Source organism: Peromyscus eremicus, chromosome 5 (assembly GCF_949786415.1).
Source record: "Peromyscus eremicus chromosome 5, PerEre_H2_v1, whole genome shotgun sequence".
Taxonomy (NCBI): domain Eukaryota; kingdom Metazoa; phylum Chordata; class Mammalia; order Rodentia; family Cricetidae; genus Peromyscus; species Peromyscus eremicus.
The window spans coordinates 117,104,561-117,126,192 of NC_081420.1; the positions used below are offsets into that span (position 1 = coordinate 117,104,561).

General features: G+C 42.1%; 1 protein-coding gene across 1 annotated transcript in view; it reads left to right on the forward strand.

Annotated features, from left to right (window-relative positions):
- The window catches only part of Nr3c2 (nuclear receptor subfamily 3 group C member 2), a 332,940-nt gene that overhangs the window by 209,677 nt on the left and 101,631 nt on the right, over window positions 1-21,632 (forward strand). The window contains exon 3 of the mRNA XM_059264271.1: window positions 16,544-16,660. Within this exon, the coding sequence (XP_059120254.1) occupies window positions 16,544-16,660 (117 nt within the window). The remainder of the gene's footprint in view (window positions 1-16,543; window positions 16,661-21,632) is intronic.

The window sequence follows — 21,632 nt, forward strand, 5'->3', positions numbered from 1 at the left end:
CCTGTAAGATTTAGGGTAGCATTCAGACAACAGAACCAGTCTGAGAACATAGGAATGAAACCCAGCCCTCACCCTCAGAATCAAACTGGGGTATAATTCCCAGGAAAATGACTTAATGCAGAGGGCCGCCCCAAATCTTGAAAAGAGGCCCTAAGTTAGATTAGGCTGGACAGGGCTGCTGCTACCAATGGGGAAACAGACACCATGCCTTGCTACAGAGAGAGGCACAAAAGCTTGGTGCAGGTGGCTAAACCCAGCAATGCTAAAACCAAAGTGAAGGCAAGACTTTGCCTTGGGGCAGAGCTCTGCCCTGCACTGAGCTGCTTCCTGTCTCCTGGGTTGTGGCTGCAGGAAAGTGCTCCAGATGTGGAGCTAGACATTTTAAATATAGGGTAACACTTAATCTTTATATGCCCCTGTGAGATAAGCTTAGTGGCGATAGCTTTACAGATGAGAAAACCTAAGGTTAAATGGTTTAGTCAGCACTGTACATCTGATAGTGACAGTCTAGGTGTCACTGCTGTGTCCAACCCCAGGCCATCATGGCAAGATGAATTAAATTAGGGCTCTCTCTTGGCCTGAGTAAATAAGAATTAAGCTCTTTTTAGATAAAAATGTCTTTATTCTAAGCACTTTAGTCAAGCGATCACATTTGCAGTTTTACGGCATGTATGTACCAATCCCTTTTGGAAAGTGAGAGCCAAGTGTTTCCCTTTATATAAAGACCAGTATTGCTTGTGAGTAACTTTCCAGGTGAGAAAGGGCTTTTGTCACACCTGTATTTGGATCCTGCCATCACTGCTGGCCAGGTAAAGCACCAAGATCATTGCTCAGGAGAGAAGGACACTGACATCTCAGCAAAGCTACCGAACACTAAATATGATGAGTGTAACTTTCCCAGCCTGAAAGCCTGACCAGCACAGTTTATGCTCAATAAATATGAGTCCTCCTTGTGTCTCCTGTCTCCATGGTTACAGCACTTATGCATAATCTGGTCCTTCACCCCGCCCATCTCCTCATTCTCAACCTTCTTGATTTACAGACCAGAGTAGTCGGCAGTCTGTTACAGCTTCTCCCTCCACGGTCTCCACTGTAATTCTGATCTGGAATGTCCCACTGACAGTGCTGCTGGGAGCTGGGAGCTGGTAGACTCTTTCCCAAGTGAGGCCCGAGGGAGGAAATCAGGTCATCAGGAGCACAGCTCCGGAGACAATTTCCACATCTCAGCTCCTCCTGGTTTCTTTTCTGGCTACTATGATGTGAACAGTTCTCCACTGTGTATTCCTGCCATGATGCTCTGTGCTATACCATAAGCCAAAGTTGAGGTCCCAGTGACCATGGACCAAAGCTTTTTAAACTGTGAGCCAAAGCAAATCTGTTCTCCTTGAGAGTCGATTGTCTCAGACAGTGAGTTCGAGTAGTGGAGAGGTACCTGATCTCATCAGAGTCTGTCAACTTCAAATGTCAACAGAAGGAACATACTGTAGGTCCCAGTGTATGATGATTATACTTCTTACCACTTTTTCTTGATAAACACGAGGTTTTGAATTCAAACAGATGTGGGTAGAAACACCTCTGTTTGTGTTGGGAATAGTAGGTGTGTGAAGATATGAAATCGGAAGATTCCTGCTCTTGACTTCAGCAAGCCAAGTAGGAGGCAGCTCAGAGGCCACCTCAGCTCCAGCATCCACATCACCTGCTTCATAAGAACAGTGGGACCAAGGAGGCTGAACTGCACAACTTGGAGTGGTCAATTTAGAAAAAGGAGGAACATTTACGTAGAGGACCAGAAAGAATGGTGCAAGATGGCTTCATCTTTCCTCACCTGAATGACAAGTGGCTATCAAGGCATGGAAGATATGGGAAGACAGGTTTAGAGCAGCAGTTCTCAACCTGTGGGTCACCACCCCTTTGGAGGTTGAATGACCCTTTCACAGGGGTCACCTAAGACCATCAGAAAACACAGACATTTACATTAAGACTCATAACAGTACATTACAGTTATGAAGTAGCAGCAAAAATAATTTTATGGTTGGGGGGAATCACCATGACATGAGGAACTGTATTAAAGGGTCGCAGCGTTAGGAAAGTTGAGAACCAGTGGTCTAGAGTTGAAGACAGCACAGATCAGTTGATTGTGAATTACTTTTGGTGAGTTGAATTAGTCCCTCTAATACTGTGCCAGGAAATGTGATGATCAGTGGTCACAGTGAACTTCTAACATAAGAAGTAGACCTGGGGGGCTGGACAGATGGCTCAGTGGTTAAGAGCATTGACTGTTCTTTCAGAGGACCCAAGTTCAATCCCCAGCACCCACATGGCAGCTCACAACTATCTGTCACTCCAAGATTTGACACTCTCACACAGACAAAATACCAATGTACATAAAATAAGAATAAATAAGTAATTATTTAAAAAAAAAAAAAAAAGAAGTAGACCTGGGCTGGCTTCCCTATTGCTGACTGCTCAGGTCCAGACCCCACAGCACAGCATGTCCTCATAGCCTCACAATACCTCTTAGTTTCCATCATATTCAACTTCCCCACCCCAAACTTCATGATGCCTTCTTTTAAAATAAATTGTATCTCTTGTTCAAAAACTCCTGGTTCTCTTTATATCCAAAAAAACATCCTTCAAGGTACAAATCTAATGTTCTTTTCTTCCTGTGGCCCTTCCTGACGTCTGAGGCAGATGTTCCTTCCTCCCTATGTCCTCATATCATGTGCTGTTCTTGGACAGAGTTTAATCTGCTTAGCAGATCCTGCCCTGGATCACCAGTGCCCCACCAGGGTTCCAGTTCTAGTAACTTTTCCACCAAGAGCTGACCACAGGAACTGGCATGTAATAATAGAAGAACAAGAAGACATACTAAATTAGCAATGTCTCACATCACAAACAGAACATATTTACTGTAGTTTAAAAAGCGTATATCATTTTAAAAAGAGTCTCAGTAGGGTATAATGAAGTTGGTAGTTGTGTTTGCTTTGAGGTAGAACCAGGGGGTTGGAGCAGAGGAAAGGGTGACATTTTCCACCTTATGGCCTCTTGGATTTTGTATCCTATGCATGAATTACCTCAAGTACTCCAAACTAGTCCAATTTAATGTATGCAGAGGACTTCATGACAACTGGTTTCATAGTTTTTGAGTTTCTCTCTTTTTTAATATTTAGAGTACCGGTTGATGTCTATGAGATAGTTATCATTTATTACCAGTATCAGCCTTCATCTGGGGCTCATTGGTGATGCCCAAGGTGACAGTTGAACACCCACAAAATTGTTTAAAAAAAAGCAAAACAAGCAAGCAAGCAAGCAAGCAAAGCCTTTAAGCTTTCCAGAGTTATCTGAGACCAAGGTGGCTGAACAAAAGTTCCTTCTCTCACTCTGCCTTCCTTTCTACTTTCAAGACCACAGGGAGTTAGCTGACTGGGCAAAAAAGAAAATGTCTGAAAGCTGACTATGGAGAAGCCAACACACACACACACACACACACACACACACACACACACACTTTTTCTTGTTGGATCTTCTCGTACCATTTGTCATGACAACTATTTCTTTAGGTTAAAAATCTTCCAGCTTTTGCATTTCTTCATATGGTTTATTATTTTTCATAAAAAGATATTTAAAATGTAAGTTGGGACAATTAGCACACACAACACACACATATACTGAAAAACTAACACCTTTCACTCTAAGAAGGAAGTTTATCCAGGAGTTTTATGCTTACTTCCCATGTAAGAACTCCTGAGCCTTAAGTCCCAACCTGACTCCCAACTTAAAGTCATGGTCCTGAACAGTAAGTTTGAGAGATTTTGTTTCAAGGTGGCAGAGACAACCTCTTCTGGATGTCTTTCCTCCCTGGCATTTTACAGCATGTTAATCCAGGCTCACTCTAAAGCTCAGCAGCAGGGGATGGTTGTCCATTGGTTTACTGTGGGCGGGCCAGACTGGTTTTAACTGAGCAGAGGAAGTTAATTACCCAGTGTTTTCGTTGGCTCTGGAAATGAATAACCTGCTGCACTCTCACCACAGTGCACGATGGCGGGGGATGGGAGACCGCCCATCAGAACCTGCAGTGCGGGGAGTGGGGAGTTGCTGGGACTGCCTAATCTGTTCCCCAGGTTGTTTGAACCAGTTCAAGAGCAGTTAAACAAGGTTATGTAAGTGACATGTGATGAGCCCAAAATAGTGACTGCAAGCATGGGTTACTCTTGCTGGGTGTTTGTCAGCTGGAAAAGATCCCTCAAGCGGGAGAACAAATGAACTTTCAGAAACAAAAGTGAGATCAAACAAAAGGTTAACTTTAAAAAGGAAATTGCCTTTCTGATGTTGAAAGTGAATTCTCATTTTGAAAAAGAGAAATGTTGCTGCTGAGGTCTGGCCACGTTGGTTAAGTGGGAGGGAGGCTTCCTAATGAGTTTGGGGCCATGCCTTTGCTCTTGGTTCCCATGTTTTAAGGAATGGTGCCACCAGCCCAGCCCTCAGACTTACTGACTTTAGATGTATAGCAAATTATTAAGCAAGAGTTATTAATCATTCAACTGAATGATAAGTATTAAAATACCTTGTAAATTGCTATCTTTTTAGTTAATCTCCTTTGTAGCCTTGAGGTAGGAAAAGAAAATTCTACTTATTTCACTTAACACAATAAACATAAAGGAAAGCAAGATTGGTGGTGAAATTTGACAAGGTTATTTTTTAAAAGGACGACCCAAACGACACCAGAAAGGGTGTAGGCCACGCCCCGCTGTAAAGAGACTTGTTGCCCTCATGTCTGGATTCCCACAGTGGTCTGAGTCCGTTGACCCTGACCTCTCAATGAACTCCGCATACGGGACCGGAACCCAAGGTGAAGGGACAGGAGCAGAGGACGCATTGCAGGACCCTGTAGCAGGACTTAGGTTCAACAAAACTATGTCCCACTCTTCCAATGTGGCTCCAGAGTCTTAATCTCTAAGAGGCCTCATAAATAGTGCTGTGTTTCCCCACCCAGACTCCGGGCAGACTGAAAAACAAAGGAGCGGCTTGGGGGAGATAAAATATCAGCCTTCTGAGAGGGCTAAGTAAGTTGAAGGATGTGACTTTGTGGTAAGAGCAAAAAGAATCTGCAACCTGAGCCTGGGAATAAGACGCAGGCATGAGCTCCGCTGGGTCAGGGCAGACCTTCCCAGAGCCCAGGAGGTTGGGGAGCTACTCTCCGAGTTTTCTCCTCGGAGGACAGAAACGGGTGGAGGCAAGCAAGCTAGATATTCTTCTCAAATCTCCTCATCAGAGCAGAGTGAGCAAATGATACAGAGGCCTGAGGTGTAACATCCTGCGGCTCCCACCTGCCCGAAGGAAGCGTGAAGGGTGTTCTGTGTGAGGTCCCAACACTCAGTGTTGCTGGACCAGCCTTGCTGTTCAGTATGTCTCCCTTCCTGCAGCTCAGCCCTCTGTGTGAAGTCTAATAATGTACAGATGGTGATTTTCTAATGTGTGCAATTTGGGACCTTTTGTCCAGTGTAGAATCGCTTCAGTCCTCTGTTTGGCTAAGTGTCTGTTCACAAGTGTGTAGTCCAAGTGTCCCCAACTCCATAAATTCTCCCAGGAAGATTCCAAAAGGTGTTTGTAGCTGTTGACCTTGACATTGGAGCTGCTAGAACTTGGGGCTTTTTATGTCTAATGTCCCCTGAAAATGTCAGTGTTTTTCTTTATTAAAGTATACCTTAGAAGCCATGCTTACCGAGAAACAATGACAAGCAGGACATGGATAGGTCAGAGGCTTGTGTGGCTACCCACAGATGATACAGAATGAGCTCATCCAACAGAACTCCTTCCTAAAATCCAAAGGAAGGTATGGGGAAGATATGTCACATTGTGGACAGTCTCCGGACAAACTTTAGCCGGGGTCAAATGGCAGGAAGATTCAGGCTGCATACTGTTCACCCATTTGTCATTTGTAAATGTCTTTAAGTTTGGTATGTATGATTCAGTATCACATTCCATATCTGAATATGCCACTAACTTCTGAAGTTTTCATGTTGTTAAAATAAGTCACACATAATATATTGTCATCTATACCAATAATAGTAGCAATAAGATACCAAAACTCAAAGCACCAATAAAAATAAGCTAGAGTTATTGGGGCCTATGCCTCTGATCCAAGCTGCAGCTACTGCTTCCAATACGGTGGCGTTTTGCTGGGCATGCCTTGGCACTTTCCCCTGTCCACCTCCCTTCCGTGTGCCTACAGGGCTCACTGCAACAGTAGCCATGGTCCTTACGGTCTTGGTTTTGAGACCACAACTCATAGGACCTTGAAAGGCATGTAAACAGAACAATGCCAGGATCCCATCAGTGGTTCAGAGGGCCACTGTACTAAATAAATCTTATAGCATGGATACACCTCTGTGGAGGCCATGGCCAAAGGGTCTCAGCATGTCCAGTGGAGACCCTCCTGAGACACTGAGAGACCCACAGAAGACAGCCCTCTTCATAGTCATTTCAACCAGAGGACCTCTCCTTTGGCCCTTTGTGTGTACAAACGTCTATAAAAAAAATACGTTTTTTAAGTTGGTCTGGGAAGGACCCAGGTGGGCATTTTTACCAAAGACAGAAAATGGTGCAGAGGAAGGAAAATGTGAGGCAAAGATGGTTCTAAGGGTTCCCATGTAACTAATTGTAGCTTTAAAACTGTAAAGAACTATAAAGGGAAATTCAGAAGTTTGAGGAGGACTTCCTACCAGATAGGGACATTATGTTGGTTTGTGAGCACAATGGAGTGAGTTCTGGAGACATTGAATAGAGTTACATGTGTGAGTTTGAGATCCAGGAGAATGTAAGTCTGCTTTCCAAGACTGTGACAAAATACCCAAGATAAATTAGCGTAAGAGAGGAAAGGTTAATTTTGGACTCAGGTTTTGAGAAACATCAATCAACCTATGGCTTGTTTTGGGCCTGTGGCAAAGGAGAATGTCATGGTGTGGAAAGCATGGTGGAGGAATTCTTTTACCTCATGGCAACAAGAAGATGCAGGGTGAGGGGGAAAAAGAGAAAGGGAGAGAGAGAGGAGGAGGAGAAAAAGACTGGGATTCCAATATCCCACTTCAAATTCAGGCTTCAGTGACCTAGCTTCCTTTCACAAGGTTCCATCTCTCAAAGGTTTTACCACTTCCCAGGAGTGTATGAGCTGGAGACCCAGCCTGGGGGGAGGGGCACTCCAGGTCCTACTGCAGAAAGAGCTTCCTGTCAGGCCCTAATCCTCCAGTTACCTCAGGTGCACATTGCTGCTCAGTGCTTCTGCCCACCAGCCTGCCTGAGCAGTTGTCTTCACGCACTCACCTGTCCCAGCCTCTCTTTGAACATGCTCTTTGTTTGAGTCTCTGTTTCCAGTTCTAAACACTCTCTGGAGCTTGACTCAGGTGTTTGCTTTTCTTCCTTTTTTAATTAGCATACACATAATAGATTCCACTGTGACATTTTCAAATATACCATCCATTGTACTTTACTAGTATTCACATTTGTACCCTATCCCCTTCCTGACTGGTCCCCTCTTCATAAATGGCTTCCCTATCCACCCTCATAAAACCATCTTTATAAAGTCACATCATATCAATACCATATGATTGATTCCTTTCAACTTCTCCAAACTCCTGACCCTCTAGAATGTAAAGTCTTGGAGGTGATGGATGGGCAGCATTTTAAGCCCCTCAACCCTGCCTTGAAAATCTTTGGGCTGGGGATATGACTCACTGGTAGAGTGCTTGACTAGATGACATGAGACCCCTGGGTTGGATCCCTAGTGACGTACATGCTCACGTATACACATCTGTGGGCATGTGCACATGTGTGAACACACACACACACACACACACACACACACACACACACACACACAATTTGCTGACTGGCGTTAAATCATGGCTGGAGATGAGGTTTGAATCCCAGAACCTCCTCTTTCTGAGGACTGTTCCTGGAGCCCTTGTGAACATCCGCTTTGCTCCACTCAGTTGTTGGGTCTCAAGGATTCAGTGTCTGACTGTACACACTCTCCTACTTTGAAAAGCATTGAACAATACTGGAAAACAGACAGCTGATATCAGGAGCAGAAGGATAAGGAAGTTAGTGCTTTCTAGACCCTCCAGGTCCCGGGCCCAATCTCATTCTTAGCCAAGCTTGGGACAGACGGGCGAGTTTGACGTTTGTCTTCTGTTTACTTTTAGGATATAGTTTAACATCCTCACTTCCTTGTTGGCTTTTGGAAGAAGGGAAAACTTGAAGATGGGATCAGAAATAAGTAGTGTTGGTGTCAAGTGGGGACTTTTAACCTTAAGGCCATCGTCAGCACATGTTCTACTCAAATCTGAGAGCTGGTTGTTGTTTGCATTTTCTCACTTTACTAAAAGAAAAAAAAGGAGTGAACGAAGCAAAGTGGTGATGAATGGCAACACCACTGCCATTATTTAAATTAATTTAATCTTTAACTTTTGAGTCTTTACTGCAGGCCAGGTTTGGTACTTTTTATTGCTGCATTTTGTTTGGCCCCATTGGCCGTTCTCTGGTTGGCATTGGTCTCTCCATTTCATAGTCAGGGGATCACGACTCCAAAGAGTAAAGCATCAGCCCTGAGCCCACAGGCTTCGGCCAAGCCTTCCTGCTCTCCTCTCTTTCTTCTGCCTTCTCTGTTCTTGTGCTAGCGAGTCTAGGACCCTCACATTCCTCAACCTGCCTTTTTCATTTGGCCAGGTCAAGAATAGCACAAAGTTGGTTCTTGATTTTTTTATTTAAAAAAAAAAATGCCAAAGATAACTTTTGTTGCTTTCAGGAAATTTTGAAACAATGTTTACTTTTTAAACATTTCCCAAATTGTCCTACAGTTAAGAAGCAATTTTATAGTTTGAAACAGTACAAAAATAACAAAAGCTTGTATTTTGTTGTTTTTGAACTCAGCTTTGTGATTTGCTTTGGTTTCTTTTTTGAGCACTCATGAATGCTAGGTTTCCAGTCAGCCTTGGAATTTATGTTGTCCATGCTTCCTGATGTCAGCACCTTGGAGTTCCATCCAGATTGCCCCTCACCTTGGAAGCCTCTGGAACACAGACTGCCTTTCCTCCCAAACTCTGCCACAGCCTCAGGCAGCACAGACCGAGCAGCGGTCTCCTTAACACTCAGCTACTCCTGCCTCGCTGACTTCAATGAAAATCCTCGGAACTTGTCTCCTTTCCTCCTTCCTCCCTCTCTCCTTACTTTAAATAAGTAAATAAAGAATTTTAGACAGTTTCCTATTACCTAGGTTGACCTCAGACTTGCCATAAAGAGGAGACTGTCCTTGGGTTTCTGATCCCTCTGTCTCTACCTCCCAAACACTAATATGAGCTTCCATACTTCCTTAGGGGTCGTTTTATTATTGACACAGTGTGAAGAGGAGCTCAGAGGTAGAACGCTACAAAGGGAACAAAACGTGTTTGTATCTGTGGGTCATATGTAAACCAGTTACTTAGTTTGGGGCGAGCATTCTTTATTATGGCTCTGTGTCTACACAGCACACTGCATTAACTTGCAGGTTCCTTGTGCTGTGTGCACATATTAGCCTAATAATGCAGTATTTGTACATTGATTAGTTCTTCCAGAATCTTTGCAGTATCAGTACCCCAGGCAATGTGCTATCTCTGCATCTCTGCTCTCTTACATTAGCTTAGGGACCATTTTTTATAGGATTTAGCAGAGTACTGTACTATAGATTTTGTACAGAAGTCTATAAGGGAACACTTTGAAGTAGTCAAATCATGTATATGTATATATATATATATATATATGTATATATATGTGTGTGTGCATGTGTGTGTGTATATATATATATATATATATATATATATATATATGAAGCAACTTTTTTCCTCCATGAAGAGAAATATGTGTTTTTTGAAATGTCTTTTACACTATCTGCTATGAGCTAGCTAAACAGAATTTCCTCATTTTTATGACAGCTAAATAGAATCTATTAGAAAACTACAGGATTTGCATTCCCCTATAATTTTTTAATTATTTGTCTTGTAATTGTAGATATTCTTGAGTGTTCAGGTGTATTAGTGTATTGATACTGATGGAACAGGTTTGGTAGTATTAGTTGGAAATCATGGGTTACATTATTTATTGAAATAACCCACTGATCTTTGGGTCTCCCTCAACAAAGAAGTGAATTTTACCCACTGGTTACTTTTAGTAATAGTTAAAAAAAAAATTTTAAATAAAATAAAACTCACTGTGTAAATAGCCCTAGACTTAACTTGGCAAGAATAAAATCAGTAAGCTGGAATGTTCACTGCTTCTGTTCCAGAGACTGGATCTCATGCCTTCTCTCCCATATCACATCACTGAGGACTGCCTCCCACTGCCCACCTGTGTGCGTTTCCTGGTCACTGAGGACCCCCACCCTCACATCCCCTACCCACCCCCACATCCTCCGCCCACCTGTGTGCGTTTTCCGGTCACTGAGGACCCCCACCCTCACATCCCCCTACCCACCCCCACATCCTCCGCCCACCCTGTATGTGTTTCCTGCTTACTGAGGACCCACCTCACCCACCCCCACATCCTCCGCCCACCCTGTATGTGTTTCCTGCTTACTGAGGACCCACCTCACCCACCCCTGCATCCCTGCCCACCCTGTCTGTGTTTCCCAGTCTTTACTTAGAGTTTCTGTCCTGCTTGAGATGGGATGGAATCACTGCACTGAGCAATGGCTGAGCTAGACTTCCTGAGTCAGAATCTATACTCAGCTTGAGACTCACAAGGTGCTTTGTGGTGTCGGGAGAAGAAATAACCCATTTCTAGCTCTTGACATGAATCAACAGAGAAACAGCTGGTTTGGATTTTCCTAGGTTGCTTGTCTCTTACATGCCCTTTATTATCTCATGAATTCTTTATTTGGGGTTCAGTTTCTCTTTTCTTCTAGTTTCTACAGGTAGACTCTTAGATCTCTACTTTTTGTACTTTTCTAATATAAGCATTTAAAGCTAAAAATATTCTCACTAAGTACAGCTTTAGTTGGATCCCACGAGTTCTTATTGAGTGTCCATTGTTACTGAATTTAAAATATTAATTGTTTACCATGGGATTTCTTCCTTGACACATACTTATAATTATAAAATATTGCCTTATTTTCAGTAACATGGGCCTCTTATATTTTAAGAAATGCCTTTATACTACCTACATAACTTCAGTCTTTTCACAATTCTATCTCAGAATTTCCTACGTGTGCTTGAAACAAAATATGTATATTGTGCAGTTGGGTCACCCAAATGGGAATAGGTGAAAGTATTTAAATAATACTGTTCTAATCCAATGAACCCTCCCTGACTACCTAGATAGTAGCTGCTTTCCTGGATGCTGATAGTTTCTTATATTTCCAGTTATGAGTAGATCTTTTTGCTTTCAGTTTTATTTGACTGCATATATATACATATATATACATATGTATATATATGTATATGTATACTATTATGTGTCTATGTATTTGGTGTTGTTATAATTCCATTTTGATCAGAATAAAACTATATTCCATACCTTTAGCAGTGCTCTCTTTTTTAATGTCTTCCTGGTCTGATTTTAATGAATCACATCAGCATTCTTATGCTTACTGTTTGCATCGTGTATGATCTTTCCACCCTTTAATCTGTAATCTCTGTGTTTTTATGTTTAAAATACACCTTAGTACATACTGCATCTTGCTTTTTAAACTAGTCTGCCATCTTTTTGACTTTCAAACATTTAGACCATTTACATTTAGTGGAACTTATGCTTGGGTCTTATCTTTGATTTTTTTTTTTTTTTTTTTTTTTTTTTTTTTTTTGCTTCTTACATTAATTGTTCACCACACTTTCCTTTTATGTCTTTCTTTGGTTTGATTTTTTTCAGTATTCTCTTATACCTCTACTGTCTCTTAAACCATATTCCTTGTTGTTTTTATAGTGTGGTGTGGTGTATTGTATACCATTGTTGCTCAATGTACGTCAGATTTATGTTTACATGAAACACAAATTTCAATATCCTATCTTAGAGCTCTGAAAAAAAGGACAGTGAATAAAAATTCCTGATAAGTTCTTAGGTGATGCTTATATACCAGACACCATAGCTTGAGACCATTGCTAAAGATAACAATATATGTGTATATATTCTTATTACTGTAGACTACCTAGAATTCATCTATACCATTTCAAACATAACACCCAAAACTTGCAGTATTGGAATTTTCTTTCATATCCCATTTTATATCCTATTCTTAGTACTGTGTTGACAGGTATTTTGTATATGTGTATTTTGAAAGTCTCATAATGTGTTTTATTATTTTTCTAAAAATCTTCCCATGTATTTACTATTTTCGATTCTCACTTTTTCTGTATGCCCAAATTTCCATTTGCATTGGTTTTCTTAAGCATGAAGAACTTTTTTTTTTATTCCTTACAATGTAATTCTGCCACTGACAAATTTTCATAGCTCCTGTTTATCCAAAGGGGGGAAAATCTTCATTTCTCCTTGATTTGGAGAACTGCTTTTAAAATTCAAGATTAACAGTCTGTAAAGATACAACATCGCCTCTTTTAGGCCTCAGGAGTTTTTAAAACGTATTTGAGTTAGTTCTTTGAGAATTCCATACATTGTAATTTGGTTATTAACCCCTGCTTCACCTCCTCCCAGGTCTGCCCCCCACCCATATCATACAACTCAACTTTGTGTCCTCATTTCATGCTGGCTGTACACGCTTGGGTATGTGGCCATCCACTGCAGAGTGTTCAGCTTCCCAGGGGCCACACCCTAAAGAAAACTAAGCCTCCCTCTCCCAGCACCTATCAATTGTCAGTAGCTCTGGCCTTAGTTATTTTCATCAAAAATTACTACTCAGCCTTGTTCCTCTTGTGCAATGTAGCTTTCCTCACCATATCCAACTGCTTTTATGAATTTTGTCTTTGTATTTCAGACATTTGGCTGTGTCATGCTTCAGTTATTTTGTTTCTATTTATCTTTTGGCATTAAAAAATTAAATTAGAATATCTTCACATATATTTTCTGATCTATTCTTTCTTTTCTTCTGGGACTCTAATTACATATGTATTAAATAATTTGTTGTGTCCCACATACTACTGATGTTTTATTCACTTACTTTTGAATTATTTTCTCCTTGTGTTTTAGTTAGAACTATTTCTGGTTTTATTTATTTAATTTCATTGATGCGTTCTTGTTGAACACCCAGTATCTTGATCATTCTAAGCAGCAGCTCTTACATGCTCCACATTTCACTTAATTTCCCATCTGTTTTTGCTTGTCTGTCTGTCTGTACCGTTTGCAGGCTCGGTCACTGGCCCTCATTCTTTACTCCTTGTGGTCATCTTTTTACATACTCTAACTCACAGGTGCCTCTAATTTCAGCCTTTAGGTTATCTATGAAGCTCTTTCACTGACTGACTTTCTTCTGTTGACTCTGGCTCATATTTTCTGTTTGTGTGTTCCTATTGTTATTGTAGTCTACCTATTCTGAGGATTCTGCGTTTTGTTACAGTTCCCTGAAAGATGATAAATTTTAATCTAGTGGTCAGCTAAATCACTGGCAGTCACCTTGAACTTGTAGAGCCTTTGTTTTATTCACTTTTTGATTTTGGGAACTCTATTTTGCCCTAATTGTGGAGTACAGTATCTCTTTGTAGGGCATGAACCTTTTAGGATTTCAAAGGAACGTCAGAAGTCTTTTTGTCTCCTTAGTTTTGTGGAACTCTGTTCTCCTCTGGCAGGCAGCTCCTGAGATGCCTGCTCACCTATTTCAGCCTTAAATTGTACTTTATCCTGAATGCTTTGATATCTCATGATCATTTCTGGAGTCTCTTACACAGCCCTCACATACCCTACTTCCCAGTACTTTCTCCTTCAATCTCCATCTTTCACGACAGTCCCGAAACCTGTCTTTTTGCTCTTGTAGATTAAGGGTTTTTTGCTTGCTTTGTTTCTAGCCATCTTGTACGACATGGGTCACAAGGCTGGGTGGGGGCGGGTGGGGGGCTAGTCAACCACAAGACCTTGCCGAGAGGGACTCTCCTTTCAGTGGTCAGTTGCCTCCAGGGTCCCCCTGCATTGGCTCACTCCTAGACAACTTTACATTTTTTACCCCAACCCTTTGCTGGAAAGTTCATAAGTATGTGCAGGAGACTTACCTGCTGTAGACTGTCATGTCATTGCTCAGATAAAGAATTGCCTCACAATTGATAAGTAACTCAATACGAAATCAAGTTTATTTTCCTTAGCTACTTAGCTTTCTTTTTAACCCAAAATTACTCCTCTGGTTCTCTATATGCTGACTAGTATACAGCTACTTATTTTTATATAGGCATCTCTGAACTTTCATGGAGACCTGTAAGAGTGGCCCCTGCTTCCTCTCTACTAATCTGTCACACAATCTTCAGATTTATCTTTCTGAAGCATGGATCTGGACCTGACAGTCTGTAAGCAGGAATCGGCAGTAGCATCATAGGACCTGCTAAGTGACTGCTGAGTCCCTTGGCTGTCATTCCTGGCCACCACTGTCTAGTCAGGATTCTGATTGTCTGTGATGTTAGTATTTCTGTCAAAATTATTCCACGTAGCCTACAATGTGATTTCTTCTGGATTAGCTACCATAGCACAAGAGCACAGGCTTTAAAAGGGAAATGAACAGGATTGAAGGCGCCCAGATCCATTCTCATTTTTTATTCAGTTTGTTTTTGTTGATGAGACACAAATCACACATTTATATAAGTGCAATTTAGATTTTTAATGCTGTGGCTAGAGAGGTGGCTCAGTGGTTTAGAGCACTGGCTGATCCTCCTGAGGACCCAGGTTTGATTCCTAACACCCACATGATGGTCCACAAACAACTGTAATTCCAGTTACAAAAGATCCAGTACCTTCTTCTGGCCTCTCCAGGTACCATGGATACGAATGGAGCACAGACAGAGGAGCCCAGACAGAGGAGCACCAACAGATAGTCAGGCAAAACCCATAGACATTTTTTAAAATTGTAATTGAATTTTACAGATCTTTAGTGTTTGCACAACTGAAAGGTATGTAACAGAATTGTCTGGCATCTATTATAAGATGTCTGCAGCAGTCTCCTGCAGTTCTCCTGTCCTGTGTGACAGGTAGAACACAGCCCAGGAAAGACACCATTCTGCAGTTGTTATAGGAGCCTGTATCTTTAAAGGATGCTGATCATAAATTCATCCTGGCCTTTGAAAGCCACACATTCTAAAAAGAACAACCAGGGAAAATCTTCCGTGGGCATGGAAGATGGAGACCATTTCTAGCTCATTCTTATATACCAATGAGACTTGTTTACATTTATCACCAATCTATAGAAATGAAAATAAATTTACACCCCATGAGACCAATGCCTTATGCAAATGTCTTGTGGCCATAAATCCTTGGTGAATTGAAATAAATTAAAATTACAGTTCATTTATTTCTTTAGACTTTAACGTTGACTCAATTCACTGTGAGTTATAGATGAAACCTGTGGTTGGGCATTCACTCTTACGTGATGTAAAAAGCACATAATGCCAATTGCCAGTGGAAATTCTGCCGAGTAAAGTAAGTGCGCTTTGCTCAAAGAACGTTCCATTGTTTATCATTTCCAAAGAGCGCTTTCCACATGCTGTTAGACCACCAGCAAATTATATTGCCAACAGCTCTTTAGAAAGCCGTCCGGCCTCAGGAAGACCAGCACCACTGGCCCTTTTGCATTGTGTTTCTGATGCTGCGTTTCGTCACTTTACCGATTCGAGCTGGAGTTCTTCCTTCTGGAGAACAGCCCTGGGGACCATTGCCTGGCATTTGCAATAGGCGTGTCCTAAGGTTCCAGTATTATTTTAAGTGATTTATTGTATTAAGTGATACATGTTGTTTTGTTGAATACTTACTATAATTAGAGATTATCAATGAAGGGGACATGATAGTAAAGGGCTGAAGAAGGGACTTTAACCTAGCCTGTTCACTGGGTTATAGTATTAGTGAGACCCTCTTGTATTCGCTTATGTTCGTGAGTCATCCTCAGACCTCTCTGTAGTCTGTGCTCACCCACCATATGCTCTCACCGTTTCATGACTTACATAACAGCCCCAGCTGACAGCATGGCAAGCCCAGACCTCTTCCTCACTCCATACCTGGATGTCTAACTGCCAACACCTTTACTTGGAGGCATGTGACTTACCATGCCCAAGACCTAATGTGAATTTGAAAGTCTTTGTAGTGAAATCTTATGCGTCAGTGGTAACCAGATGTCTTAGTTAGGGTTGCTCAGGCCCCATTATTATAGAACCCAGGACCACCAGCCCAGGAGTGGCACCACAGGGAAGTAAAGTCTTAGCAGTGTTAAGTTGCCAGCCTCTTGCCTCTATTATCCATAAACCCTGCTTGCCTCTACTGTGTTGAAGAAGAAATGTCCACATAGGAAAGGAGCAAGAGCCCAATTCTGATTATACTTGTTATATTTTATTCTAGTCTGGTAGTTGCTATTTTAACATTTTTTTTATTATTCAATCAGGGCAACACAACTATTTATGTGCTGGAAGGAACGATTGCATCATTGATAAGATTCGGCGGAAGAACTGTCCTGCCTGCAGACTCCAGAAATGTCTTCAAGCTGGTATGAACTTAGGAGGTAAGTGTTGTGAGCTTAGCTTGATATGCATTGTAGCATCAGTAGAGTCTGCATACTGCCAAAAGCAAGGGTGGGACTAATGTGAAACAAAATTTCTAAAGATCCATAAAACAAAGTTCTGTTATCATGGTGATGTGTTTTCACAGGGAATTAAAAGGAGACAGCTATAGTTTGCTAAGTTTCAAGAATTGGGTCTTTAGCCAAAACCCAAACAAAAAAGATTACTGTTTTGCATAAAATTATAGATGATGATTATCATCTCTGTCTCTTTAGATGATAGCATGTGACATATAGCAATGTATTCTTAATGCCAAGAGTAAAATATATAAGAGAAAATACTGCAAAATGGTTCGCCAAAAGAAGTGGAAAGAATAAAGGACTTAGAACCAACACTTTTCCACAATTAAGAAAGCCAAGTGAGGTTAATACAGACTTATCTTCACGATGTTGCTCAGCAAAAACAAATTAAGGTTGCAAAATAGGGTATTTCCATACTATGGATTATATTTTAGAAAAACAGTAGACTGTACAGGAAGAAGAACTGATTGCTACCATATATCCCTGTGCACCTTAGAATTTTGTTACATCAGAACCCTGTATGGTGTGCACATTACATACCTAAAAGAAATAAAATATTAGAAAATGTAATAAAGAACAACTTCATTCTCCTTTTGTCTTGGTGAATGAATTTGCTCTTGGCTAGTGTGGCATGGCTGCCTATGTGACAGAGAAACTCTTGGGCGTCAAGAGGGGGTTGAAGTTGGTTAGGGAAGATGGTAACCAGGAGAGCATGTCAGAGGGTCTTACCAAGAGCTCAAAGAATGGCCCCTATGGTGAGAGATGGACAGAGACCTCTGTCCTGTCCCTCCTGGTCTTGTAGCTTCAGGCATGTTACCCCTAGCCTATGCCTACTGCCCTTATCATCTGCCTGTGTTGAACAGTGGGATGAGTCTTTCTCCTCAGACTTCCTTGAACCATCAACCCCCAAATAATGATGTAGAGACTCCAATTCAGAGCTGCTTCTTAGGAGACCCAATGGGTTAGCAGCAGTAACAACAACTCCTGGCAAGCACGATTTAAATGTTTAGTATTATTTTTAAATTCCACCAAAGGATGATTTTGTTTCTGTATACTTTTAATTCCTTTGTCCACAGTGACATACTAGTATCCCATAGGCCCATGCTGGATATGAATGACTGACTTCCATTTCCAATGACTTCTGTGCATTGTAAAGATGAAAAGAATTCTCCCACACCCCACATATTAAACAATTTAAGTCATATGGGGAGGGTCGTATGGGTATCTTCATAGGGAGAGTAAATGAATAGAGGGGATGAATGGGCCAGGGACAGCTGTCCACATACTGGTATGATGTTGGACTTTGAATTTCTTCTGAGCTGTGAACTTGTTCATCCATGGATGAATTGTCAGGGAAACAGTAAAAAGCAACTGTTTCTTTTTGATTGATCCATGCTCTAAGTAGATAGGAGAGTTTCAGAAAAAAACCCTCTCAGCATTTCTTGCCATAAGAAGGGACAAGAAACAGTATTGGGAGAAGGTCCAAAACACCTTGGTTCTCAGTCCAAAGGCCTCAGTATATCCAACCACCACACTTCAGGGTGTACCAGGCTTTTTCTTTTGGTCTACCAACCAGCTCCCAAATCGTGACACAGAGACTTCTTATTAGTTATGAATGCTCGGCCTTAGCTTAGTCTCGTTTCTTGCTAGCTCTTTTAGCTTAACCTGTTTCTCTCCATCTGTGTTTTGCCTCTGGGCTTTTTACCTTTCTTTCTGTATGTATGTATATCTTACTTTCTTGCTTCCTCTAGTGTCTGGCTGGCAGCTGCCTGGTTTCTGGCCCTGGGTGTGACCCCCTCTTTCTCCATTGTTCTCGTCTCCTCTCCTCTTGTTCTCTTCTCTTCTACTCATCTTTCTGTCTGCCAACCCTGCCTATCCCTCTCCTGCCTAGCTATTGGCAATTCAGCTTTTTATTAGACCAATCAGGTACCTTAGGCAGGCAAGGTGAAAAAAATGTAACACATCCTTATATTGTTAAACAAATGCAGCATAAACAAATGTAACACACCTCTATACAGTAGCATAAACAAATATAACACATCTTTACATAGTTAAAATAATATTCCACAACATCGGGGCTTCACTTTCTGAGCCCAAACAGCACTGTACAAGCCCTCTTCTGTCTACCCTCCAGGCTAAACCTCATGGCATCGCTATTAATGTGTCCATTTTACAATGGGTTAATGGATGCATTGACAAACCAAAGAGCTGGCACACACCCCGGGGAGTGGCAGGAGCCACTCAGATCTCTGCTCCTGGAGCCACGGCCGTGCCTAGCATTGCTCTGCCATACAGAGTGGAGTGCTGTGGTTCAGATTGACTCGGGTTATCTAAGAATAGCACTGTGGCACACAGGTGTTTTCCCTGTGTCTGTGGTTGATCACCAGTAAGCCAAGTGTGGCACGGGACATGACAGACACAGAAGTCTTGACTAGTTGGGTTCAGTGCACATAGGAAGAACATTTTTGACTCCTGATGCCGCTGACAGTCGAGAGCAGGTGATGGAAAGCATGGAAACTGACATTCAGGAGGGTTGTTTTCTTCAGTTCATGTAGAGTTCAAGGACTTCTGTGGACTGATACTCAGCTTTGTTTGTTCAGGTGGAATAACCTTCCCTCCTGCTGTTGCTCCTCCTCCTCCTCCTCCTCTTCCTTCTTCTTCCTCCTCCTCTTCTTTTTCCTTCTTCTTATTCTTTCCTCATAATTTCTTACCAAGCCTTGCTTTTGGTTTCAGTTTGGAACAGAAAACACAAATGGTTTTATCATGTTACAAGAAGATAATAGGGTGTTTCGCCTTTAATGTGGAGCAATTGCTATAATTAAAAATGTGAATTAAGTTCAAACCTTTTCAGATATGTGCCAGCTTCACAAGCTGTGCTTTCCAGTGTAGGGGGAAGTTTCTCCATCCTACCTAGCCCCATGGTCCAGACGAATCTCTCCCACCCAAGCTCTCACAGCTGCTTATAAAATAATCACACTAAGGCTTATATTAATTATAAACTGTATGGCCTATGGCTCAGGCTTCTTGCTAGCTAGCTCTTTCATTTTAAACTAACCCATTTCTATTAATCTATATGTTGCCACATGGCCATGGCATTACCAGTCTGCTGGCATCTTGTTGCTCCTTGGGCGTTGGGCTGGCATCTCTCCTGACTCCACCCTTCTTCATCTCCATCTTCAGTTTGACTGTACCACCTAATCTTATTCTGCCTCATCATTGGCCAAACAGCTTTATTTATCAACCAATGAGAGCAACACATATTCACAGGTCCAAGTTACTTTAAAATCCTTCCCCCGCCCCCCATGCTGACAGTTGATTTACAGGCACTCCTGACCATACTCCTGAAGTCACCTCTGCTTAGAAGAAAGGAAGGAAGGAGGGAGGGAGGGGGAGGGAGGGAGGGGGAGGGAGCGAGGGAGAAGGAAGGTGGGCAGGAGGTGGGCAGACAGTCAGGAAGGAAGGAAGGAAGGAAGGAAGGAAGGAAGGAAGGAAGGAAGGAAGGAAGGAAGGAAGGTGGGCAGGCGGGTGGGCAGGCAGGAAGGGAGGCAGACAGGCTTGCTTAATGTTAAAGCTGTAAAATGCTCTCTAGACCCCCTGGCTCCCTCCTGCCTGAGTACTATTTCCTTCTTTAAAGTCCTGCTGAGCTTCAGCAGAGGATGTGAGAGTGTCTGGCCCCAGCGGAACCTGCCACTCTGGCTACTGCCCATGTTACTAGATCTTAAAGCCCTCAAGTGACATACAGAGGGACCTGCTGCTTTCTGGAGACTGCCCCAAAGGAATTCATGCCTTTGTTCTCACACTCCAGTGATCTATACAGGACTTGTCTTCTCCTCTAAAATATATGTAGCACAGAACTGCAGCTAAAGGGCCCTCAGACCCGGAAATCCTCCCCAGTGATCCTGGCTGAACTGTGCCCTGGCCATAGAGCAGGTCTTTCTGTTCTCTTCCACCCATTTTATAGATATGGAACCTGGAGTCCAAGATCCTATCAGTACAAAATTTAAAAATGCAATCCAGGGTCCTAGTTATCTTCTTCACTCTTCTCAGCCACACCCCACCTTATTTCTTTCACACTCCACAAGGTGCACAAGAAAGTTTTCACGTTCCTTTAATGGAGATTCTAGAATATTTAAACCCCATTTTCTTGTAAATTTAAAAATACAGACTCAACGAATGAATAGGAATAAAGTGGATTTTGTGGGCCACAGTGTGTCTCTGAGTCCGGCTCCTTATTCTGGTGAGTTACTTCCATCATGCAAAGCGTTCCTTCACAGGAATTGTAACTACATGGAGTCCAAGTCCTTTTTCTCTTGGGGAGGACATGTTGGACACAAGGACACAAGGACACAAGGGGCACAGAAGGTATCATGATTGCTTTGAATACGGATGGTAGCAAGGCGGCAAAGCGAGAGGATGCAGTGCTGGGAATGCACACAGAATGACGCTCGGTGCCTTCCTGAGGAGAGGAGCCAAAGCTGCGGGACACCTGAAACCTGCAGGCTCATGCTGCAGTGATTTGCCCAAGAGAATTATGACTGTGGATGTTTAGAACTCCATTAAATGTTTTCTGTGAAAACATGACTAACACGGAAAACGTACTAAGACTCGGCAAGATTGTTTAGGCTTTTTTTATTCTGTGATTATAGCTTCACGTATGTGCAGAGGCTGCATGAGTCAAGAAGCTAGGAAAAGATGTCAGTGACATGGGATAATGGATACATGATTATCCATTCTTTCCCTGTTTATTAGTAACATTAACGTTTTAAAGAAAATAAGGTATTCACAATTTTGAGCCAAGAATGGATGCTTAAGACTAATGACATTGAACTAGACACTCCAAGGAGTTACCCATTGGTCAGGAAGGGGAGAGAGAGTGACTAAGACATCCTACCCC